This window comes from Notolabrus celidotus, chromosome 18, assembly GCF_009762535.1.
Source record: "Notolabrus celidotus isolate fNotCel1 chromosome 18, fNotCel1.pri, whole genome shotgun sequence".
Taxonomy (NCBI): Eukaryota; Metazoa; Chordata; class Actinopteri; order Labriformes; family Labridae; genus Notolabrus; species Notolabrus celidotus.
Genome location: NC_048289.1, coordinates 24269732 through 24296304, shown reverse-complemented (window position 1 = coordinate 24296304; position 26573 = coordinate 24269732). Strand labels below are relative to the sequence as shown.

Genomic DNA, 26573 nt, shown 5'->3' with positions numbered 1-26573 from the left:
TTGTTGCTGTAGAAAATATAATTTAGGGGGAAAAATCGTATTTGGCCTTGTTTTGGACGTAAGAATAATAATGTTTTTTTTATTGATTAATCGATAATTGATCGTTAACATTTCCAAAAATTGATCAAGGACAATACTTAAAATGTACATCCCTAGTTAGAAGCTAGAAGTGGTACTAAATAACAATAGTTCAACAAGCTGGTAAGGAAGGCCTGCTCTGTGGTTGGCCTAGAACTGGACAGTCTGGAGTCAGTGGCTGAGAGGAGGTTAATGGACAAACTGCGAACCATCCTGGACAAACCCTCTCACCCTCTCACCCTCTCCATGATGAGCTGTGGCTGATGGGGAGCTCGTTCATTCAACGCATCATCCCACCACGGTGCATGACTGAACGCTTCAGGCGCTCCTTTGTGCCCACCGCCATCAGACTTCAACACGTTGACAACCCCCCCCATCCCCCATGAACAGATCCATACCTGTCACACTTCATCATCTCATCCCGAACTGACTTTCTTGACTGCTGCTGGCAGTAAAATGCATAATATACTGTATTATGTAATTATCTTGCTATATTATATTATGTTATATTACATTATTATTGTTTACTACATACCCTTTTTTTTTAATTTATTGCTTAATCTGTCATTACCAACCATAATCACACCATGTCAACCTGTCACTACTGAAACATTTTTAATACTGCCTGTAATTACTGCTATTTAATCTAAATTCCATTTGTAACATTGTATATATGTAAATGGTATTTTTATCTTTATTTATCTATATCTATTTTTATTTTATTTTATTTTATTTTATTTTATTTTATTTTATTTTATTTCATTTTATTTCATTTCATTTCATTTCATTTCATTTCATTTTATTTTATTTTATTTTATTTTTTATTTTATTGTATTGTATTTCATATTATTTTATTTTATTTTATTTTTTTTTTTTTTATTTTATTTTAATTTATTTTATTTTATTTTATTTTACTTATTGTAACTTCTTCTTGATTGTACTTATGTCTGGGTTGCTGTAACAACTGAATTTCACCCCCGGGTGATCAATAAAGTAATATCTTATCTTATCTCAAACACTTCTCCACATTGTAGCCAAAAGAACCGATCCGTTTTACTGAACCGAGTCAAATAATCCGGCTCATTAAAAAGATCTGAAAATCCCATAACATGTAGGGGGATGTAGGGCCGAGGTACACTCGGTGGACGTGGAGGCGTGCCCGAAGGATGTGACGTCCTGCTCGGACAGGAGATTGTACCATATCCCTTAAACGCTGCCCGTTAGTGTTGATGTTTGTGGAGGATTATTGCAAGCGGTGCGATGGACAGCAGCAGACAGTAGTATCAGGGGAGGCACAATATCGCAGCCGGACATCCACAATCATGGATTTAACTTTTGTTCTATCCGCAGCTATTTTCACGCTTCTCGCGCTTGTAATTGCAACCTCGTTTCTCAGCGGCTCCTCGCCCAAAGCCGACTCTGCAAACCCGCGACGATGTTCCGGACAGGGTTCAATGGGAGGATTAGATCCAGCAGGGCCGAAGCAGAACGGCCACATACCGGACAAGAAGGAGAAGAAGAAGGAGGAGGTGGAGGACGACTGGTGTAACATCAGTGGGAGCTGCCACGATCACTGGGATGTAGTGAAATCAGTGCTTTCAGTAAGTCAGCTGATCCTTATACACACGAGGAGACGTCTGTTTGTTTGTTTGTTTAATTACGTAATACTCCCAATCTCTTTAAATGACTGCGTCCTACTCAGCTGGAGGGGACAATAAAGTTAAACTATTTAGAGGACTAGACATTGTAATGATCATATGGGAATAAATCTATAGGAGATTCAAGTCCAGCATTTCAATTTGGTAATCTGCAATGGCACTTAATCAAGTTGATAAAAAAAAAAAACAAGAGAAATTGTTGACACTTAAAAAAAAAATTAAGTTAGAAGTACCTAATTACATACATACATACATAAATACATACATACACTACCAGTCAAAAGTTTGGACACACCTTCTTATTCAATGGTTTTTAATCATCTTAATTATTTTCAACATTGTAGATTAATACTGAAGACATCAAAACTATCAAATAATCTGGTTTTGCCATAATCTGGATTACAACAGTAGTCAAATAGGGCTATCCATTGTGTACTAACCCTACCTCTGAACAACACAATTGATGGTCTCAATCACATTAAGAAGGCAAGTCATTCTACAAATGAACTCTTGACAAGGCTCATGTTAATTAGAAACCATTCCAGGGGACCACTTCATGAAGCAGACTGAGAGAGACTAAGAGTGTGCAAAGCTTTCATGAAGGAGAAAGGGGGCTACTTTACAGAATCTAAAATATAAAACATATTCTGCTTTGTTTAACACTTTTTTGTTAATTAAATAATTGCATATATGTTCTTTCATAGTTTTGATGTCTTTGGTATTAATCTACAGTGTTTAAAATAATTAAAATAAATACAAACCCTTAAACGAGAAGGAGTTTCCAAACTACATACATACATACATACATGCATGCATACATACATACATACATACATACATACATACATACATACATACATACATACATACATACATAAGATAATACTTTATTGTTCCCCGTGGGGAAATTCAGTTGTATCAGCAACACAGACACAAATAAAAATAGAAAATTAAATAAAGTAAATATATATATATATGTATGTATATATATATATATATATATATATATATATATATATATATATATATATATATAAGGATAGATAGATAAAATAAAATAAGAATAGAATTATCACATGGTGTAAAAAGTTTGAGAGTGACAGGTTGACATGGTGTGATTATGATATGATTATGACAGATAGCCATAAGGGTCACTCCAGGGTGATACGGAAAGACAAAATATAACGTGCACTGTGAGGCAGCTAAGGTGCAGTATGCAATATAAACACTAAATATATAAATATCATGGCTTAATAAGTGCTACTTTTCCAAATATGTTGCATCACTTGATAGCTATTACTGTGCATTAATGATAAATGTGCTACAACATTTAATGTTCTGATTCTAATGGAGATCTTTTTAACTGCACTACTAACTTTTAGGCTTTTTAGCTGCTCACAGTATTTTGCTAACTCATGAAAAAACAGATGCGAGCTAATATTTCACTCTGTTCTGGGAGATGTGGCCACTATCTTGCTCAGACACATCCAACACTGACTAAATTCAGTTCAGGCCAAATCTAAACCATGTATTTAGTATGGGATGGGAATGATACACTGGTTCCCTGTATGCCTTTCTTCATCATGCAAGTTATTTGTTATTCTGCACCACAGAACTTGCCTAGAAGGTGCCTGCCTTGTGTGACCAAAGATCCACACTGATGATTTTTTTTGTGTAGGTCAGAATAAATCTCTATCCATAAAAACATTAAAGGGAACAGCTCTAACCTTGTTTTAAAAAGGTTGCCCAATAACTAAGACAAAACTGGAGGGATGTTGCGTCTGCCCACAGCACTCTGGTCATTGTTATGACTCTACCTGGCTTGTTTTAAGCCCCCTTAATGCCTGTGTAGGATATCTAAGGTGTCTGCCTATTAGTGGGTCATTGAATTAGACCAAACAGGAAAGGGATAGGGCATGGATTTTGCACCCCAAGGAGCAAGCTGTGAAACAAATACTTTGGGTTTTAAATCCCTGACACCTTCCAGATTAGCATCCAGGTGAGGTGAGAAAAACAGGTAGCACAAGCAGGTTAGGAGCTCTCCCATGAGATATTTATTGAGCAGCATTGCTAATCCAATCTGTGAAAATAGCTCCTAAAATGTGCTTTTTCTCACCCACAGACTGAAGGAGCCACAGAGAGTCCAGACATCTACAGTAAGCACTTAAACTCTTTAAAATAAACTTAATGTACATGGAATACCGGGGTCAAAATAAAGTGCTTTTGCAAATATCTAATCAGCATTCACTTTTTTATTTTCTCAGATGAAGAGTCAAATGAAAACAACTCCTTGAAGTACGTCCCTGGAAAGGCCCGATCCAGCCACTTGCAATCGATGATGTCCAAGGACGAGCTGGAGGAGGAGCAGAGGTTGGTGAAAACTACAAATATTGGTACCACTTTCTGAAAACAGCAAACTTTTTAGGTCTTTTAAACTCATTTGAATGGGCCTTCGCAGTGATCTTCTCAATGGTTCAACAGCCCTCATGGGTTTTCCCAGTGAATTTAAGAGCTTGTAAGGCCCTGTGAGGAGTTTGTAACTGGCTATGACACAGACTGAAATGAACCATGATGCCTCTAAAAGAAAGCAACACTGACAATTCTTATATTGTACTTTTAATGCCTTTTTTTTTTTACTTTTTTCTTAGCAAGTACTCAAAGTTATTGATTTCTTTGACTGTTAAAGGCTGGGAAGAAACTTATTTCCTAGTTGTTAAAATGGGGATTTAAATTCTAACTAACCAACTGGTGTAAGGAAGAAAACACTCAAAAATGAGGACAATTTATATAGCATGGTTAAACACTGGATCACAGAGTCTGTGGGTAAATGATATCACATCGGTTCCCTGAGTGTGACTAACACTAGAAGAGCTTGCACCACCAGGCTTCAGTCCTCCTTGCAAGTTAACGTCTGCATGCCTATGCTGGTTATACACCAACTTTTTTTTTTTTTTTGTTAAACATCTTCATTGACTTTTCCATGTACATTGTGCATTACACAGACATAAATACTACACCATCATTATGTACCATACAAAAGTCACTTTTTTGTTATTTTCTCCCAAACAAACAAAACACCCCTTCCCACCCACATTCATCTCTCTCTCGAAGTCTGTTAAGCACACAAGACAGAATCCTTATTACATTTAAAGGTACCTTGAATAAAGTAAAATATACATCCAAATATACAAAAATTTAAGTTACACCAGTTCTCAGTGTCTTCATCCTTTTTCTGGGATCTACCACAAGTCCATATAAGTATCTCATTCTAGGTTTCCAGCCTGTAAAAGCCCTCCTAGATCTCCACTTTTAATATAATCATTAAATGGTTTCCAGATTCCCTCATAAACTAGTCATTTATTTTTCAAGGTGTACGTTATTCTCTCCATTGAGCACCAAGCACTGATTGTAGGTGCTTTAGTTTTCTGCCAGTTAAAGGCCAATGTTCGTTTTGCTTGCAGTATAGCAAAATCAATAAACTTGCATTGCATGGTTTTCAAATTAAGACCACTCGAATACAAGTGTAACAAGATCATCTTGGAGGGTTATACACCAACTTAACACTCTAATCCCAATTTTCTAGATCAAAATATTGCCAAACTCTGCAAATGCCATCTATCATCTCTGCTTGTTTTACATTTAGGGGGGAAGCGTTATAGCATTATGGTAGTATCCATGGTGGGTGGCTGCGCTAGCTTAGGCACAACATACGACTGACATTGTTTTTGGTGAATCCGATCTACTTGATGGTGTAGACAGTGTGTTTGGTAATTTGGTGTCTCACTGTCGTCCTTCTGTTAGGAACCTTGTGGTCATCTTTGACAGTAAGCTCAGATTTGATAAACATATCACCTCCGTTGTTAAGACAAGCTTCTTCCAGCTTAGACTTCTTGGCAAGGTAAAGGCCTATCTTCCTTCTCATGAGTTTGAGAAGGTTATCCATATGTTTATCACGCCTCGGCTGGACTATTGTAATTCTTTGTATATTAGTATTGCTCAGTCGTCTCTTCGTCGCCTACAGCAGGTTCAGAATGCGGCTGCACGCCTGCTGACTGGGAAGAGACGACGTGATCACATAATGCCTGTACTGGCTTCCTGTCAGTTTCAGGATCCAGTTCAAGTCTTTGTTGTTGGTTTTTAAAAGCTTACATGGGCTTGCACCTTCTTATCTGTCTGAGTGTTTGCACCTACATGCTCCGGCCAGAGCACTCAGGTCAACGCAGCAGGTGGTTTTAGATGTTCCGAGAACAAGGCTAAAAAACTTGAGGTGACCGAATCCTTTGCGGTGGCTGCACCCACACTGTGGAACAGTCTGCCTCCTGATATAAGGCATGCTGAGACACTTGAAAATTTTAAATCTCTACTTAAAACGCACCTCTTCGCACTGGCTTTTAATACCTATTGAGCGAGACATCCTACATTTTATTTTTGTTTTTGTGTTTTTAATATCAGTTCTTTTTTAATTACTATTTGTTTTTATTGATTGTGTTTTTTTTAAGCTAGTAGGGGAGAACGGGGTTGGTTGTCACACTTTTTACTGTTTGGATGATTGCTCATCATCAAAACATCTTTCAATAGTCATTCCTACATTAAATTGTAGCTTAAGGTGTTGGCTTGAAATTTGTATCCCTCTCATTTTCCAACTCATGTAACAAAGAGGCTATTAACTATCAAAGACACTCTGACACATTGTGACAACCAACCCCATCACAGGGATGGTTGTCACTCACTATGGGGTTGGTTGTCACACTATGGGGTTGGTTGTCACCATGGTATTTTAATGGGAAAAATCTTTTAAAAAAGGCAAGAAGGCAGAACTAAATTTGAAAGTTTAATTGCACTGACAAGTGATAGGCCCACATAACTTAATGCATTTTAACATAAAATGAGTAAGGAACATGAACAGGAAACACATCTTTAGGTCAGCCTATATAACAACATAAAGAACAAAACAAATAGGCCTCACAATAATGGTCTACTCAGCTAGGCTACATGCAGTCACTGTCTGAGTTACAGTGAGGGCAAATGTAGGGTCTGCACACTCCAACTAATTTCACCATGCATGATTTTGCCAACATAGGGGTTGGTTGTTACATGTGACAACCAACCCCAAAGAGAATGTGACGACCAACCACAACTGGATTTTTTTGCTAGCATCAATGCTAACAACCATCTAACAACTAGCTAGCTAGCTAGTAAAAATCCAACTATAGCTTTCCCCTTACACTTTGTAAGGGTAACACTTGTTTTGTTATAAACCCATCGTTTAAAAGCCTAGAAGAGAAATACTGAGGAGCTGAATATTTACAATTTGACATGAAAAACACAAAAAGTCCTTTCACCTCAAGTTCAGCTGTCTTACTCAAGAGAGGACTATGTATGTGAGCTCTGATCCTAATTCTGGAAATGTCCATACCTCAGTTTTAGAGACAGCGCCCTCTGGTGGCGGGATTTAACGAGTGTGCCAACCAACCCCGTTCTCCCCTACAGCACTTTGGCCAACTGCGTTTTTTTTTTTAAATGTGCTATATAAATAAAGTTGACTAGACTTGACTTGACATTTCAGGCCTACAATGATAAAAGTGTTGACAATTCTTTGAACTGACTAATAATTCTGGGTGATGAATTTTAATGGTTTGCGTCGTCTGAACATACACATCCCAAGTTAAAAGAGAGCAGGATGTGTTTTTTCATCTGAAGAAACTTTTTCCACATGTACAGGACAACATCAGAGAGGTCTCCCTGGTTTCACATGGGACATCCAAATCTACACAAGCAGAGAGCTCTTCACACAAGTGTTTCATAAGAATCATGTTAGAAATTTTATTTTCAGGCCCTAAGCCTGGACCAGCATGTACAGAGTTTGTTCTTCTTTTTACCACTTAAGGAATATAGCCAAACTCAGACCTGGACTATAGATGGTTTTCATGCTTTTGTTTTGGCTGGATTACTGTAACCCTCTTCTCACATTTCTATCAATGCATCTCTGAACCAAATTCAAGCGGTCCAAAATGCTGCTGACAAAATCATCGTCAAGATCTCATGTTTGCACCCATCCTCACGTCTTTGCATGGGCTTCCAATCAGTTTCAGTATCCAGTTTAAAATGTTTTTCATTTCGTATAGAGATATATCAGGTGTATGAGAGAACTGCTGAATCGATACACCTCTAGTAGCAGTCTTAGGTCCACCAATCAGGGTTTGCTGGTTGTTCCTCGAACCAAGCTCAAAACTAAAGGGACTGTGGGTTTGAAGTTGATGCTCCTAAACTTTGGAATGTCTGAGAACTGTGCACACTGCAGATATTTTTTTGAAAAGCAGTTACAGACCACATGTTTAGACTTGCCTTTGTTCAATCTGTCCGTATAAAATGAGTCTGTATTTAAAATCTTTTTGCTATCTCTCTTTTTTGCATTTTAATCTTCAAGCACTTTGTGACCTCTGCTCTTGAAAGGTGCTATATAACTAAACTTTACTTACTAATTTATTGTTGGGGAGGATTTTCCACAACCTGGCAACCAAAAAGATGGCCTTATTTACTAAATACAGGCAAAACCGAAACATAAGAGGACAGACATCCAGTGAGTTGAGGGTATCTAGACTTCTATGTAATTCCACTCTTCATGTTGTCGTCTATGATGGTGGACAACTCACCGACTGATCTTAAAGGGTTTAACAAATAAAAGATGTATTGAACATGAATGAAGCCATAATTCACAGCTTCAAAAAGGCTTTCTCATCAAAACGTGGTTCTCAAATTTCACACACAAATGTTAAATTCAACAGATAACTCTTTGCTCTCAATGATTCAGGTCCCCTTTATCTGTGTACCTGCTCAACCCTCTGTCCTCCTCTTCCTTGTTCTAATCTCCTCTCCACTGTCTTCACATGTGTTTGTGTGTGTTTGACATCTCACCCACGTTTACCTGCTGTATCAGTCAGTCCTTGTTGGGTCAGTCTGAATAAGGCGAGATTAAGTCTCTGCCAAGCAGTAGCTGAAGGCTGAATGACACGAGATTTAAAGACACCGCTCACACTTCTCTGTTTGGTTCTTCTGCATGGATAAAAGCAAACAAAGAAGTCTCTTTGCAGAAGAGTATTGTTGTTTGTTATGAATCTGCACATGCTGCTCTTTCACTCAACTGCCTGACAGAGGAACTAATGTGTGGTAAATGTATTCTACCCTCACATGCAGTCGTAGTGTGAAAACTATTCTAACGCCTTGAGTCAGGCCAATTTGAGAAAGCAAAGCTTTTGCGTCGTCAGCAGTGGTTTTTGCCTCCTCAGCTGTCCTCAGGTGGCCGTGATATAACAGAGTGGTGCTGCTGACCTGATCCCACTCTGATCCTAACCCCCTGCTGCCCCCGTTATCCCACATTAGAAGTGTGACTTTCAGGTGTCACAGCAGGTGTTGATTGGACCTTAAGGTCATCACCTCTGACAGAAAGTGTTAGTTAATCCTCTAAGGCCTCTACCCTGTCCTACCACAAGGAGGAGTCAGTGTAACACAAGGACAGGGACACTGCCGATGAGGTAATCTCTGCAAAATCCCTTTATGACCACAGTGAGGGGCAAAATGGAAGTTTGTCCTCTGTAAGAGAAATATATCTTCTATAAGTGATAACTGGTGTCAGAGGGAGAAACAGCCAGGATGATCTTTATGAATAAACTAAAAATCAAAAAAGTAGTTTTTAGATACTGCACAGAAAAGGTCCTGCTGGGTGTCTTTAGCTGCTAACATAAAAGGTTAAAATGTATACTGATTCCTCTTAATTACCTACAAAAACAAATGAGACCATCATCTAGAGCAGGGGTCGGCAACCTTTAACACTCAAAGAGCCATTTGGACTCGGTTTCCATAAAAAAGAAAACGCTGGGAGCCGCAAATCCTTTTTGACGTCTAAAATGAAGATAGTGCATATTGTTTTTCTACCTTTATGCTATGTATAAAAAAATATAGTGTGTTGCTTATGAAATCAATTAAGTGCTACAGAGAAAGTGAAATTTTATTTCTGTATGCAAAGAAACCATTTTGAACATTTTAAACTCTGAGAAACAAAAACACGCTGGAAAGGTTCATGTTATAAAAAGCAGAACTTAAATTATCCATCTGCAAAATAAAAATACTGTGTGCCGTCATCCTTCGTGTACCAGAGTGTGTAGCAAAGTGTCCACCTAAATTTTTTTTTTTTAAAGGCGCACTATTTCACTGAACAATATAAAATACATGTTTGCAAAATATAAGTGCTGTGTGAGACCCGCCAGCAGGAATTTCAAAGATTGTGATGTATATTTGGAGCGACAAAAATGTAAACAAATTAAACTGCTTTTTATTTTAATGTTACAAATTCACAATAATCTTCAAATTTAAAATTACAATAAAGAAAAAAACTAACAAACAAAAATAAAATACACTTAAATTGATTACTCATCATTTATTTTCCAAAGCCACAGGGATACACAGCATAAGGATGAAAGAGCCGCATGCGGCTCCAGAGCCTCGGGTTGCTGACCCCTGATCTAGAAGATTTGATATTTCTGTGTTGGTTTTGTGCCAGTCAGTGTCATAAGAGGTGACACAGCAAGTGGCATTAACAGCCCTAACAACATTTTTCCACTGTACAGATTCTCGCCTGATGAGATCTTCAAAAAGACAGCAGGAGGATTTTTTACATTGCAGGATTGACCAATAAAATCTGAACAGAGATCAGGGCTGTTGCTCTCCACAGGGAGAGATAGATTGAACACTAAATGAAACATACTTACAGTACCTTTACTTCACGAAAAGTTCAAATGCTTTGATTTATTCACTGAGATATGCGAATGGTTTCGATAACCCTGACCCTTATCTAAGCCGTTTTTTAAGAGATTTGTTTTGCCTTTGGTATTGGAAAGGACTAAGAGAGGTAGGTAATACAAGGAAGAGAGTTTCAGTAAATAAAGTAAAGTAAAAAGGAAAGAAGTGAAAACATATCATAAAAATATGAGTTAAAAAGTTCAAAGATTCAAACACGCTTCCATTTATTTTCCTTTTTTCCATCATTTACAAAGTTGTACTTCTTTGTTTTGGCCTAGTTTTAATTTTGCGTGCCCTGGTCAGGGGAACTTGGTGTAAAAAAAATCAAATGGTTTACAAAAATGTTTGAAACTGGTGTCAATGTTTTTCAGAACCCTTCAGGGTGGTCAGGACTCCTCCGCTTCGCCTTCTGCTAACCATAAATTATCCCTTACTTCTTGTTTGATTTGTCTGCGAATGATTAACCGGTCTGAGCTCACTCTCGTCAGCCACGCTTGTGTTTACTTTCTCCTTTAGTATTGTTATGACAGTTAAGCTGAGTGTGATAATGTGCAGAAATTACAGTTTTCTCTGCACCTCTAGTCACGACTGCAAAGATCTTACACAGCAGAGATCTTAATGAAAGGCACGTCAGGTCAAAAGCTCTGGCTGACTTTAGATCATACTATGGTGACTTAGATTAAGTAAAAACTATTCTGAACTCTGGTATCTAAAAAAATAAGTTGAGATGTCTTGTGGTAGTTTAGTTATTGGTTTATTTGACTATGACAATGCACAACACAACTGCTCAGCCAGAGTTAGCTAAAGGGTCCCTGGGCAGAACGATCTAAGAATGCAAAATACATACAGTCTAAAAAGACAACCTTCAAACTACAAATGATAAAACAATCCACAACAGTATGTCACATTAACACATACATCTTTGAGACTGTTGTGTACAAAGGTTGAATCAGTGATCACATAACTGGTGCACCTTGAGCCATGAATTCCGTTTGTTTTAAAAACACTGAAGCGTACGCCGTCTCAGATAACAGTTGGGTCACCTCTCTCAGACGCCCTGGTCTCGCTAGCATTGTTTCTGCAGAATGACATGCATTGTTCAAGCGGTTGTGGTGCTTGATCATTAGCTAATTTATACATCAGACACATATCTGCCAAACAAAGAAAGCAGTCAAAGGTCAATACATTTAACTTCTGAATGATTTCACAGTGATGGTAGTTCCTGGTTTTTTATCAAGAACTTTTAACAACTGTTAGTAGAGAGCGTGTAAAAGCTTAAGAGTGGTCACTCCTGCCTGGGACCAGCTTGTGACCAAGCTGCAACCTCGGTCTCAAACTATGAAGCCCATGCAGAAGTGTTATAAACTGCAATTCATTGAGAATCCGCTTGAGGCTGGCTGCAGAAACACCGGAAACTACATACACACCAATTCAAAAAAGACGATCTTTGCAGCAGAAATAAACATGTTTATAGCCTGGTTCAAAAGACGGCTTAGCTCTACGTAGCTAATCTCTCTATCGGCACACACTGTACGGGGGGTGAAATTATTTCTAACGGGACGGTTCAGAAGATATTAAGATTACGAGTTTTTGCCCAAATAAGGACATGACTGATGTGACTCCCGGACAGGAACGCATAGCTGTTGGCGAGGAGGCTCAAATCCCACCCCACCCCCCCTCCGTGACGTCACGGATACTACATCCATATTTTATACAGTCTATGCTTGTGACACAGTATGATAGATGAGAAAAAATCGTGGAGTGCATAAAGAGCTTAGCAGGCTGATACTCGACAGTTACAGAGGATGGCTGACTCCACCCATGGAACCATGAATTTCAGCTCCTCCTGTCGTGATTGAGGTGTAAAGTCCCATCATGCTGAACCAAGCAATATAAAAGCAGCTTTGTCCCAGCAGCCATCAGTATCAGAAACAAGTCTCAGTAATACAGATTGATGCTCTACAAACAAGTTCTCCACTATTTATTGAGTAATTATGGACCTTTTTATCTCGTTTTTTACTGGTGGCACTTTCTTTCTTTCTTTTTCTCTTGTTTTATTGACCATGGTTGATTTTATTTCTATCTTGTTTTTATTGATGTATTGATTGCTCATTTCTTGTTTTTATTGTTTTTATTAAGGGTTACCTCTTAAGCACTAAGCACTTTGTCACTTTGTTTGTCATGTATTGTCCTGTGCTGTTTGTTGTGTTGATGTTAAGGAAGCTGACTCACTGCAAACAAAATCTACCTACAGGTATAAATAAAGTAACCTTGAACCTAGCAACGGCTTAAGGTAACAGGTACATCTGAATATGGACAGAGTAAGGGCACTTCTCTAAAATCTGTCTGTGAGATCTTTCTGGTGTCTCTGCTTTCTGCTTCAGAGGTGCTGAAAGAACTTTTCTGGACAAAGCTGGGGCTTGCTTTTTCCCTTCTTTGGGCTGGGCTCAGCTAATCAATATTTTAGAGCGTAGTATTCCAAATCACAAGCTCATTTGGTCGCTCTCTCTTCCACGTCGTCCTGTCCGACACCAGCGCTCACTGAAGGAGAACCACACGTCTGAGTCTACGGCATACAAGCTCAGCCTGCAAGAAACTGCTGCTCTGCAATTTTTCCTCCAGCGTCTTCCTGAGCACAAACACAGTGCACACCGGAGTCTGCCATTATTCTGGATTATTATAATCTTGGGCGCTTTTCTGCCTTCAGTTTTACAAACTCTTTGAGGAGCTGCTTTTTCTGTCAGGGTTTCAATATGTTCACAACCCCAGTGTTATTTTGGAGGAAGGATTTGACCTGAGGATCATGTTTTATCTTTACTAATCAAACACTTCTTTTTCTATTTGTCTTCCTAGGGTGCAACGTGATCAACTGGCGGCCATCTTCAAACTGCTGAAAGACAACAAGGAGACGTTTGGGGAGGTTTCAGAGGGAGACATGGAGGAGCAGCTCAGACTGTACTCCATCTGAAACTCCTCTCTGGCTCCTCATGTTTGCCATCCTGCCTCTGACTGCGTTTATGAAACTGTGAGCCCTGCCTAAGGACTACTCCAGTATACCAAATACTTTAATGAACTCGTTCGCAGTATTCGACACAGCTTCACCATCCTTTCGTCCAAACAACTCTTATTCATGTTGTAATACGATACTTTGTATTTTTTCTTGTTGCAGTCAAAACACATTAAACAAAAGCAGCTCCACCTTTTCCAGATCAGAGAAAGGATTTTCTAGCTACGCATATGCAAACAAGGACTAAAGGGGACAAAGGACTATTGTTCCTATTATTAAATCCATGTTTAAAGAAAGAAGGAATATGTGCATTTTTAATAAAGTCTGTTTTTAATTCAATAACACCCTCTTCTAGTGTGTAACAGGTACTTATCCTGTGACGATCCTTGAGCATAACTTCCTTATTGTGTAATAAAGAACATTGTTGTGAAAGCGTGTGTGTGTGTGTGTGTGTGAGTGTGTGAGTGTTTGTGTGTGTGCAGCTCCCTCTTTATCAGTCACTCTGTACCGGTAAACTGCACTGAAGCCCTGCCCAACAACCTCTCTTGGTGACAGGTACACGTCAGGTGACTATCACTAGGATATTAGATCAAGGAGGGAGAGAAAACCTCAAAGACACTTTGCTTTTAATTGAACCCCTAAGCCTCTGGTTATTAGGTATGGTGCTCCACACCCCCAGGATTTTGAATTTGCATGGTGTGATCATATTTGCCATCATACTTTTTAGTATTTCTTGGGTATTTTTATCAGAAAGCATCAGGTAAGTTGACTTTATTTTGAGTGAACATTTAACCTTTTCAGCTGATTTGTACTTTTAATACAAATTCTGTCAGATACTAGTGTCTATACAGATCAGGTAAGTATTGAAACCCAGTGTGTTTGTTGCCAATTCTTGAATTTTCCACCCATATTTTTAAATTCCCAATTCAGCTGGTCTGCTTTCCAAGGATACGGTCCCAGAGATGGAGGCTTTGTTTTTGACAGCATATTTAAGATGTGGGATACAGAGAGAAACTCCACTCCCACACCTGATGTGTTTACCACAACACACAGGGTTCAAATAGCTGATTCTACAAAAAAAAGCCCAGTGATGAAGACAAGAAATGATCCAAAGGGAGTCTCCACACCTGAGACTGAGACGCCCATGCCTCCTCTCAACAGATCTGCTTTCAAGAAGCTTCCCATTTGGGATTTTGAAGACATTTATAACCAAGATGCTCCACCCAAGCAGAAAGTAAGCATGTTAGAACAAGATAGGAGAGTGTAATGAGAAATGGCTTAACAGTGTGGGAGTAGATAATCATGGCTCTAGCTGATCAGCAGAGAGTTCAGTTGTTTGTCTGTGGTGTGATTTTCTGTTTCTGCATTCTTTGACACTTGATCAATGTACTTCCTGTGATTTTACAGGCTGTTTTTTAACTTGTGTTGGGTCTTCTCTAAACTCATAGTTTCAGTCAGGTGTATGTGGTTGAAATCTAATGTTTTACTTTTTTGTTGTTTCATAAATCAATATTTTATTCTACACCGTAGACTTGTGCTCAGTCTCTGCGAAACTCCCAGGATGAGAGCTTCAAGAAGGCTTTTCTTCCCAACATACGACTATATATGCATAAAGACAACATCAACATGAGCGAGTGGAACCGCCTCTCACACTTCAACAATCCTTTTGGTTTTATGGGTTTCCAGTATAAAGGTAAGTGCCTGTTTGAGACACATGCACACTATATAACACTGTTTAGTAACTAAGTATTAACTTAAAATACAGATATCTGTTTTCTACCATCTTCTGGTGCCAAACAGCTCCTCCTTTTGGTTACTTTTACTTCACCAAAACTTTGACATTTACTTTTTAAAGCTTTTGCCACTTCAAAAACGCCTGTTCTACAGGATAGCAGCAGCTTGATAAGGAATTTTATCACATTTGGCAAGAAAATAATTTTTATGTTGGAGATGATGGTTCTGCAAAAAAACGTGGGTCTAACAACTTTCACACAGCAAGAAACCTTCATTTAACCCTCCTGTTATGTTCGTTTCTCTGGAACAGCAATAATGTTCCTGGGTCAATTTGACAAGGGGCATATTCAATTATCCAAAAGTGTCAGAAGAACCCCAAAAAATCCCTGTACACATTTTTTAAAATCTAATTTTTAACTCCATTACTAACCATTTAAATCAAGATGTGGTCCATTGGTGTTCCTTAATTCTCACAGATCATGGTTCAATGAGGATAACTCACTCTTTTTCATTGAAATTCATGTTAAAACTTTTTTAATGTACATTGGAAAGACCGAAATATAAATACATAAATTTAACTTGACGTAGTTTTTTGTTTATTTTATGTCATATTTTTATTTTTTTATACATATATAAAATATACTGCCTAAATTAGACATTCAAAAGGGTCAATGTGACCAGCAACATAACAGGAGGGTTAAAAAGTAGGGGAGAACGGGGTTGGTTGTCACACTTTTTACTGTTTTGATGATTGCTCATCATCAAAACATCTTTCAATAGTCATTCCTACATTAAATTGTAGCTTAAGGTGTTGGCTTGAAATGTGTATCCCTCTCATTTCCAACTCATTGTAACAAAGAGGCAAATAACTATCAAAGACACTCTGTCACATTGTGACAACCAACCCCATGACAGGGTTGGTTGTCACACACTATGGGGTTGGTTGTCACAATGGTGTTTCAATGGGAAAAATCTTTTTAAAAAGATAAGAAGGCAGAACTAAATTTGAAAGTTTAATTGCACTGACATTTGAAAGGCCTACATAACTTAATGCATTTTAACATAAAATGAGCAAGGACCATGAACAGGAAACACATCTTTAGGTCAGCCTATATAACAACATAAAGAACAAAACAAATAGGCCTCACAATAATGGCCTACTCAACCAGGCTACATGCAGTCACTTTCTGAGTTACAGTGAGGGCAAATGTAGGGTCTGCACACTCCAACTCATTTCACCATGCATGATTTTGCCAACATAGGGGTTGGTTGTTACATGGGACAACCAACCCTAAAGAGAATGTGACGACCAACCACAACTGGATTTTTTTTGCTAGCATCAAGGCTAACAACCATCTAACAACTACTTAGCTAGCTAATAAAAATCTAAACTATAGCTTTCCCCTCACACTTTGTAAGGGTAACACTTGTTTTGTTATAAACCCATCGTTTAAAAGCCTAGAAGAAAAATACTGAGAAGCTGAATATTTACAATTTGACATGAAAAACACAAAAAGTCCTCTCACCTCAAGTTCAGCTGTCTTACTCAAGAGAGGACTATGTAGGTGAGCTCTGATCCTAATTCTGGAAATGTCCATACCTCAATTTGAGAGACAGTGCCCTCTGGTGGCGAGTTATAACGAGTGTGCGAACCAACCCGTGTGACAACCAACCCAGTTCAGGTGAAAGACGTTGCTTTTAGCAAGCAGCATAAGAGCCAGACACTTCCCTTTGAATGTGGTGGGGACCAAAATCAGAGCTAAAAAGAGACCAATCTGATTTACATTCATCCACTTGACAACAACAATCTTTATATCATAACACAACAGTTTTCTATTTTTTTCCCATTATAACTTTATAATAGGGATGTGTGTTCAGTCGACTACACGATTACGACACTAGAATTACTAGTCGGTTAAACTTAACATTTAATGATGTAGGCCAACAATCACAGGCTTGTGGATGTGAACATGTAGGGAGGACCGAAGGCTGGTGCTGCTAGCTCTGCTAACATTAGCCACATTCAGTGATATCATTTAACCACGGACTCTGTGATCCTGTGTTTTCTCTTAATTTTTTTAGCATTGGACGTGTCAGTTAGTCAAAATTTGAATTACCTTTAAAAAAATGTGTCACTTCGGAACATCCCTCCTTTATAATGCCATTACATGTACAAATTTTGCATGCAGTTAGTTCAGCTGACACCAGCTGACCCCAAATAACAGTAGGTTTTAATCTTGATGGCATTGTAATTGATGCAACCAACATTTGCAGACTTAATTTATCTTTAGTCTACAGTTGTGCTTTGTGGCCAGCCTTAAAATTTCAGTCCAAAAGTAATTCAGTTTTAGCTCCACTTTTGGTCTCCACCACCTACTGACAAAAAAATACCTGCCTCTTTAACTGCCAAATGCTCCAAGATGCGCACAATCATTGATTTATGCTGAGTTTGTAGTGTTCACATACTTGTAGAGCTTAAAATATGTTGAATAAAATGTAAAAGCAAAAGAAGAAGAACGGCCTTCTGCTGCTGACAACGATGCTATTAGAGAAGTGAGAGTGAGCGATCTAATTAGAAGCTGTTTTATAAATGTCAGTGAGTTTTGTTTTGTTTTGTTTTGTGTCTGTTTTTGGTTGCAGATGTGATGGAAGCGGTGAAGTTGATTCCAAAGCCAAAAGAGCCCCTTTTCATTGCAAAGCCAGGCAGTGATGGGTGTGTGCGCTGTGCTGTGGTGGGCACAGGGGGGATCCTAAATGGCTCTAAAATGGGAAAAGAGATCGACGGTCATGATTACATTATCCGGTAAGACAAAAGAAGAGAACAATTTCTACCAGTTGTGCTTGTTAGGATGTATATTACTGGGAAAAAAGGGTTTCAAACCACTTCAATTCAATCAATACATTTTTGTTTGTATGGTGCCAATCCATATCATATGGTATCTCAAGACAAAATTATACGCTTAATTTCCATCCTGCCCACCTGAGACTCACCTTGACCATATCATAACCCTGTGTCTAAAATCTCAAAGAAGGAGGATTGCTAAAATATATGAATATAGTATTTCCATTAATTCCCCGTCTCTAGATATCATTAAACAACGCTGGGAAGGGGAGCTTGGTTTCGGCATTGGGGATAATGTTTGGGACACAGCCCCTAAAAATGTACACTGTTCATCTATATGTGCGCGTCACAGTCTGATCCAGTTCAAAGTCCTGCATCGTCTTCATTACTGTAACTCTGCCCTGGCTAAACTGTACCCTAACATAGACCCTCACTGCTATCGATGCAAAATAGTGCCTCCAACACTTTACCACATGTTTTGGGGATGCTCAGAACTAGATCAATTTTGGTCCTCCTTCTTTAATTTGTTCTCTAAAATATTTAAGAAAAATATTCCCCTCTGCCCCCTCACTGCTATCTTTGGTGTACCCCCAGCAAACATAACCACAACTACCAAACAGAGAAAAGCTCTTGCGTTCTCTTCCCTATTGGCACGACGGTTGATATTGCTGAACTGCAAGAATGCTGCTCCACCCACCCACACTCATCTCGTCCGTAATATAATGTCTAGTCTTCAGTTGGAAAAGATCCGATACAGTGTAAATGGCGCCCTCCAGAACTTCCATAGCACTTGGGATGGTTTTATGAACTTTGTCAAGGATCTTGATGGCCTGCAGTTGGACTGATTAACATCCAGCAGATTTGGTACACTGTTAAAATACTTTGACTGGCAACACTTAACCTATGTGTGCAACTGGAGAACCAGGTTCATGTTGAACAGCGAACAGCTCTACTTGGTTAGCCTGTATGCCTTACCTCATCCAACCCCTACACCCCCCTCCCCATTTTCATGAGTGAAGAGAGGAGAAAAGAGCAAACAAAACTGTTTTCATTTGGTCATTCTTAATATCTTTTCTTCACATCCGTCTTATGGTATGGATATAAAGGGGACTTGTTCTCTGTATTTGCTAAGACAATATACTTTGGTGGGGAGGCCACATGATTGGATGCTTTTTAATGTTAACTGGAAATCATTTCAATCTTCGCGTGTCGACTAGTTGACTGAAAAAACTGCAAGTGAAATGTTTTTTTTTAAACAGGTTGCTTTACAATCTTAAACTCTTGTCATTTTAGGAAGCCTGCAGGCTGTAGAATCAACTTAGAAGCTACTGAACTAACCAAACAAAGTTGATATTTTGTTTAACATATGAAAGCACTTGTACTGCGGCACCTTTACTGTTGGCAACAAGTCATCTAGTGGTTGTTTTAAATGTGCTCTATAAATAAACCTCACTTGACTTGACTTGAGATAATCAGTGCAACACAAGGGTCACTTATGGATCTGATAAAACATGGACTTTGGACTTTCCATGTTTTATGACAAGGAATGACACATATCACTCAAGCTTGAGTTATGATAGAGTACCTTACCCTCTACATTTTAACATTTTATCACAAGATTTCTAAATAGAAAGTTTAAATCTTATTTAATACCTTGACCTGATTTCTTTGGGGGTCTTTTTCCTGTCAATATGGGCTCAAAGAAGTATCTTAGAGATATCAAGTAAAAATAAAATCGTAGCTGTCCTCATGTATGAGTCCTGCAGAAAGCCTGCTTTTAAAAATAGGTCATACTTGAGGGCCCAAACATAGCCTAGTCCACATTTAACACTTTGTGCTATAAGTTTCCGTCACATATTGTGTACAAAGACAACTGAAAATTCTAAAAGACATTCAAAAGAATGAAATTCCATGTTTTGGATTAAGAAAGGACCTTAGAGCATTGTCACCAAGTCTTGCATAAAAAGATGTTCATCTGAGGTATTATTTTTTTTGGCGTTATACGACCTCTTCATTATTTCATTTTTCTTGCCCAAACTTTGTTGAAATGTGTTTCTAGCATCACAGCATATATTTTAATAATATAAAAAAAATCAGTTTCAACATAAGGTATGTTGTCTTTGAACTACTTTCAATCAAACAGTGGGTTTGAGTGATTTGAAAACCACCAAAATCTGTTTTTATCAACATTTTACAGCCCACACACCCAACTTCTTTGGAATTGGGGTTGTAACTGCAACTGAATGTTTTTTTATACTTTCACTTGTAAAAATAAGCATTAAAGGCATTTAGGGAGCAATTTAAAAATAAAATTGGGAGTATGGTACTGCTTGATATTTTCTCTGCTTGAAAGTCAACCTGTGTCAAGAGAGTAGGCTAACCAGAATTTCACTAGGGACATTTAATTACATGTTGATCTGTGGTGGAAGCTCTTACATCTGAATGTTTTTGTGTAACAGGATGAACGGTGCACTCATTAAAGGTCATGAGGAAGATGTTGGAAATAGAACATCTGTGTATGTTCACACAGCCCATGCCATCACAGCATCAGGGTATTTCTTCAAGAAGTACGGATACAAGTCTGCCCCGGCTGATGAGGTATTCAAACTTCTATGAGAAAAGTCTGACGTTGTACTATTTTCTAACTCATGTACTCATTCCTCAAACTCTTGCTTTGACAGGGAATAAAATACGTGATGATTCCTGAGGGGTTGAGGGATTTTCAGTGGATGACTGGTCTCCTTAAAAGAGAAAGGGTTGCTGCTGGCCAATATCGCAAGTCACGGTGAATATGAACTCAGAAGAACATGCACACCAAAACATGAGTGCAGCTAATCTTCGGAAAATAGGGATTAGCCCAGAGGAAAATTTTGCTGCTCAAAGCTTTCTCTTTTAAGTCTCCGGAGACAAAATTGAGATTCTTACTTCAGCCTCATTCAAGTTTCAAATTGTTCTCATTCGGTTCTCCTAAATTCACTAGGAGAAATAGTTGAGACCATGACATGAGTCTTATTTGAGACTTAAATGAGAGACCTCATCAATGGCTAATTTTCTTCTCTTTTGTAGAATATATTTTTGGCCTTTTGCCTTTATATGACAAGACAGCTGAAGAGAGACAGGAAATGTGGGGAGTAGAGGGCAGGGGAAGACATGCAGGAAATGGTCGACTGGCTGGGAATCGACCCTGTGATGAGGACTGTAGCCTCTGCATGTGGGGCGCTTAGACCGCTAGGCCACCAGTGCCCAAAAGAATCCACCCCTTTAATTGTAATAATCTGGCTAAATCTGGTCAGCCCTTTTGCGGCCCATATTTTAAATAAATCGTCTGTCATACCTGGTATGAAATCTCTATCTTTTGCAATTTATCTCAAATCCACTAAATCTTTGTGAAGTTGTTTTGTTCCAAACAGACTTATAAAGGAAGGACCATAGTGTGAAGTCAAAGAAGAGATCATTTGACATCTAAATAGCTGATCTTGCAAGTGGTTCAAATGTTTTAATGAGAATTGTAAGTTTTTGGACAATTACATTGAAATCTTAATTTTGCAGGGCACTATAAATGTTCATGAAAAGATGAGCTCAGGCTCTTTCTTTGCTCCATCTGAGCTCAACTTGAGACACAAAAACTGAGTCTGACAAAAACAAATGGATGAGGTTAGATTGAGACAATTGAGAGAGCTCCCTGATTTCTCCACCTGAGCTCAAAATGAGTCACAACACTTGAGAAATACCTGAGAATCATTTCAGATTTTGACCAGATCTCTTTCTGAACTGAAAGGGAGACTAAGCTGAGACTTTTTGAAACTTTTTTTCTGGAGGCAAGAATGAGATCTCTTCTCTAAATTTATTTTCCTATGGGAGGCCTTGCAAATTGCCATTATCTTACCACATTCATAGAAATATATATTGCAGAACTAATAATATCATTGTGATTTGATGTGAAATGCCCCTTTAGTCATGTTGGTGTGAAGCCCTGGAGACATGGCATTCAGGGTTAGCTCTTGACAAGATGTTGGATCAGAGCAGGTTCCCCCCCTTTAGCATAGAAGTCCTCATCTGCCACTTAAGCTCCTGTGGATTGATGCCCCAAGTGTTCTCCAGTGCTGCTACCTGCCGTTGGTCTGGCATCAGATTCAATAACACTTGTGGTACCTTGCACTCCAGGGACAGGACCACTTGGGCAGCTGTCTCTTCAGCATTCCAACCCCTTTTGCATGGCTACAAGTCTGACCTGGGCAAAGTCCGGCTCTGATGGCACCATGGTGTCATATCCTGGCAACTTGAAGGCAGCCTTTTCTGGGGTTTGGTGTAACATCTCCAGAGTGTGGTCTCTCTGATAATCGGGTCGCCTGTTTCTGGCCTTGCAACATTCTGTTTGCTTTCTCACAGTGATTTAGGTCGTATTATGTTAATTACAGCTGATACATGTTGCTGTTTATAATACAGCAATGATTACAAGGAAGAATAGAGAGGAGATGTTGGAGGAGATGAAATACACGGACGATGTGCGGGGATCCTGGAAGTGCTGTAAATGCGGGAAATACAGTGCTGCCAAGCGGACCAATCACAGGGCTTGCGGCCCGTTTGGAGGAGGTGCATGTCGGCTACGTACGTCAGCTTCTGCGTAGGCACAGGAGCTACTCAGACCTACGTGTGTAGGTTATGCCGTCGGTTCGTTGCAGAGGTATAAATCAAGCTTTAGAAAGGAGAGAGACGCTGACCAATATCCAATCATTTTGCAATGACATTTCAACACTCAAATGTGCGTAAGAGCTCTTTAGTGTAGACCCAAACATCTGGGCCCAAATAAGCATGATGAGAATCATAAGGACAAATAATAAATACATTTTCTTGACTATATTTGCCAGTTGCTCCATTTGTCAACATGGAGGAGGTATGCTCTTTGACCTATATTGCAGGCAGCCAGCAGTGGGGCAAAATATCTTGGCTTCACAGTTGGGGAGCTTTCATTTCTATTAAAATTAACAAAATGAAGATCAGATACAGGAAATAACTGTCACTGTCTGTTTCTCATTTCTCAGGCCATGGACGTATTACAGTGGTCAGTTTGATGAGGGACGCTTTTATGTTCTGCACCCAGACTTTCTCAGATACGCGCGAAACAGGTTAATCTTTCATACTTTCACCAAGCACTTTCTTTTCCTGGTTTCTATTAACCCACGGTGTCCAACATGAAAACTATTACATTGTTTGGTTGTTTACCCCTGTTTTCTTTATATTGTGTGTGATATTACCATACTGTTCATTGCCTACAGGTTCATGAAGTCTCCCAATCTGGAAAAAAACTTCTGGGCGATGGTCAGACCAACCAACGGAGCATTTGCTATCTTCATGGCTCTGCATACATGTGACATTGTAAGATATCTTGTATTACTTAAGCTGCATTTCCACCAAGTGTTCCAGTTAGGTCCATTTCGATGCTGTACGGTATTGTTGGGTTTTCCACTATCAAAGGGTACAAAAGGTACCAAAAGAACTGATCCATACTGTCCTATTTTTTCAGTACCCCTCTGTTGGTGTACCAAGCATACCAGTCCAACCCTCAACATGTAGTTAGACACACTAAATCTGTATTGAGGAGAGGAGGGGACTGAGACAAAATTAAGTAGGGGAGAACAGGGTTGGTTGTCACACTTTTTACTGTTTTGATGATTGCTCATCATCAAAACATCTTTCAATAGTCATTCCTACATTACATTGAAGCTTAAGGTGTTGGCTTGAAATGTGTATCCCTCTCATTTTCCAACTCATTGTAACAAAGAGGCAATTAATTATCAAAGACACTCTGACACATTGTGACAACCAACCCCATCACGGGGATGGTTGTCACACACTATGGGGTTGGTTGTCACAATTGTATTTAAATGGGAAAAATCTTTTAAAAAAGACAAGAAGGAAGAACTACATTTGAAAGTTTAATTGCACTGACATTTGATAGGCCTACATAACTTAATGCATTTTAACATAAAATGAGCAAGGACCATGAACAGGAAACACATCTTTAGTCCAGCCTATATAACAACATAAAGAACAAAATAAATAGGCCAAACAATAACGGTCTACTCAACTAGGCTACATGCAGTCACTGTCTGAGTTACAGTGATGGCAAATGTAGGGTCTGCGCACTCCAACTAATTTCACCATGCATGATTTTGCCAACATAGGAGTTGGTTGTTACATGTGACAACCAACCCCAAAGAGAATGTGACGACCAACCCCAACTGGATTTTTTTGCTAGCATCAAGGCTAACAACCATCTAACAACTAGCTAGCTAGCTAATAAAAATCTAATCTACAGCTTTCCCCTCACACTTTGTAAGGGTAACACTTGTTTTGTTATAAACCCATTGTTTAAAAGCCTATAATTTAAACAAGCAAGATCAAGGTTATCAACCAAACCGGACCACTTGTTGTGGACGCACCATGAAACTCTTTAAGAACCACCTGTAGGTATCCTTCAAACATTCACTCTAAACTGAATCAATTTGTTTATATCTTTCTTTCCTGCTGACTGAGATGAGAACATTCATATTCTCACGCTCATCCTTAAAGCTGTAGTCAGCAGGCAGTTAAAACAAAAAACTATGTAAAACAACAGTTTGTAGTTCTGTTTTGGGAGGTTATCAGAGGGTCTGCTTCATTATTTTTGCTTAATATTGGAATTTTTTCTTCTAACAAATCTTGACATTTTTCTCAGTGTCCCTGTTCTTTGTCATTCCCAGGTGTCTGCGTATGGATTCATGACAGAAGATTACATGAAGTACAACAACTACTATTTTGAGACTGGGAAAACCCATGTTATTTTTTATGCCAACCATGATTACATCTTGGAGAAGAATACATGGAAAAAACTACACGACACCAAAATAATGAGGCTATATCAAAGAATTGACTCAGAAACAGGAACAGAGAAGCAGAAGAAACTCTGATACTTAAAGAAGAGAGATGTTACATTACAAAAAGTTTAGGTGGAAGAAAAGCTATAATAATCATTATTTTTTTACTCTTCGTTTTGTTACGCTTTCATGATGGAGAATCAAAATCTGCACGACAGTGCGTTACACAAGGGAACAGCTCCCTCGGCTGGTGGTGAAGCTTTCAGCGGAGTGTCTGCCCCTGGTGGCTGGCTGCAGTATAGGTCAAAAATCCGTCTCCCCCATTCATTTGAATGCCGTAGAGAGAAACTTCAAAGGACACACAGCGTCATGTGACGTTACGCTGTCGGGCGGAGCTTGTTACAGTGGCTTCACAGGCTCTGGCTGCACAATGGCTGCGCCCAGGAGTGGGATTTTTTGGCTTCAGAACCGTAAAACGGGAAGAGGCGGAGCAACGCTGTACATTTTTCTATGGCGTTACACAGTCTGGCTCAGGTGTCTGCTAAATGAGTGGCTTAACTGGTCTATACTGGATTTCTGTCTGGTGTGATTTGACCCCAAACTTGAAAACAAATTATCAGAGGCTTATTAAGTAAAGAAAAAACACTACATTAGTGTTCAAATATTACACATAATGGGTCTCATTCATGAAACGTGAGCCGCACGAATTTGTGTGTAAACTGTGTGCAATGAAGATTTCCACAGATTTCTGCATTCATCAATCTTTTAGTAGCGCTGATCTGTGAGTAACTACTCACATAAAAACTCACATTGAATGGTTCGAGGTGCAACAATACGTGTATCTGTATTGAACCGTTCGATACAGTGGTCACGGTTCGATACGCCCTATGAACCGAACAATAAGCAATTTTATATTTATTTGATCAACTTCTGACGAGGCGCTGGTCACGTTTGTTTTCACTGTGCTTCATATGGAAATATATATTTCACCATACGACAGTCTGCTGGGTTCATATGTTCACGTATGTGTGTGTGAGCGTGCGCCCGCACGAGAGGGAAGCACGAGTGTCCGCCGGGTCCCGCCCCACCTTGGAAGTCAAAGCAGAAGTAATTTAAGGTTCCCCTCTCTCATGGATCAGGTCTATACCTTGTTCTTTTATTTAACAGACTAAATAGCCTTATGTTACTTATCTTATTTACATGACAGGATGTCATTTCTGTCTCTACGGTTGTTCACAATTCTCCTCTGCTCTCTATCGCGCACGGCAGATGCGCACACAGACAGACAGACACAAAGACTCACAAACACACACACACACACACACACACACACACACACACACACACACACACACACACACACACACACACACACACACACACACACACACACACATCCGTGGGAAGTAGGGGTGCTGAGGGTGCTGCAGCACCCCCTGTTTTTTTCTGAATGCATAAATAAGTTGAAACAAATACATTAATTAACACAATAAATCAGTTTTTTTTAAATCATTTTCATTGTATTATTTTCTGAAAATGTAGTGCCTGAGGAAGATTTGAGAAATAAATATAGCAATTTTAAAAAATTGTTCATTTTAAAA

At 39.0% G+C, this 26573-nt stretch overlaps 2 protein-coding genes across 2 annotated transcripts; both read left to right on the top strand.

Moving 5' to 3' along the window:
- Positions 1-1224: 1224 nt before the first annotated feature.
- Positions 1225-13883, top strand: LOC117830082 (matrix-remodeling-associated protein 7-like). Its single transcript, XM_034708026.1, has 4 exons — positions 1225-1679; positions 3859-3892; positions 4001-4106; positions 13386-13883. Exons 1-4 carry the CDS (start codon positions 1308-1310, stop codon positions 13498-13500), a joined length of 627 nt encoding a protein of 208 aa, XP_034563917.1. The 5' UTR covers positions 1225-1307; the 3' UTR covers positions 13501-13883.
- Positions 13884-14629: 746 nt separating this feature from the next.
- On the top strand, positions 14630-25236 carry LOC117830520 (alpha-N-acetylgalactosaminide alpha-2,6-sialyltransferase 1-like). The gene is made up of 8 exons (XM_034708669.1): positions 14630-14773; positions 15070-15232; positions 17914-18076; positions 20575-20713; positions 20797-20900; positions 23158-23241; positions 23392-23491; positions 24859-25236. Exons 1-8 carry the CDS (start codon positions 14630-14632, stop codon positions 25063-25065), a joined length of 1104 nt encoding a protein of 367 aa, XP_034564560.1. The 3' UTR covers positions 25066-25236.
- The last annotated feature ends 1337 nt before the right edge of the window (positions 25237-26573 follow it).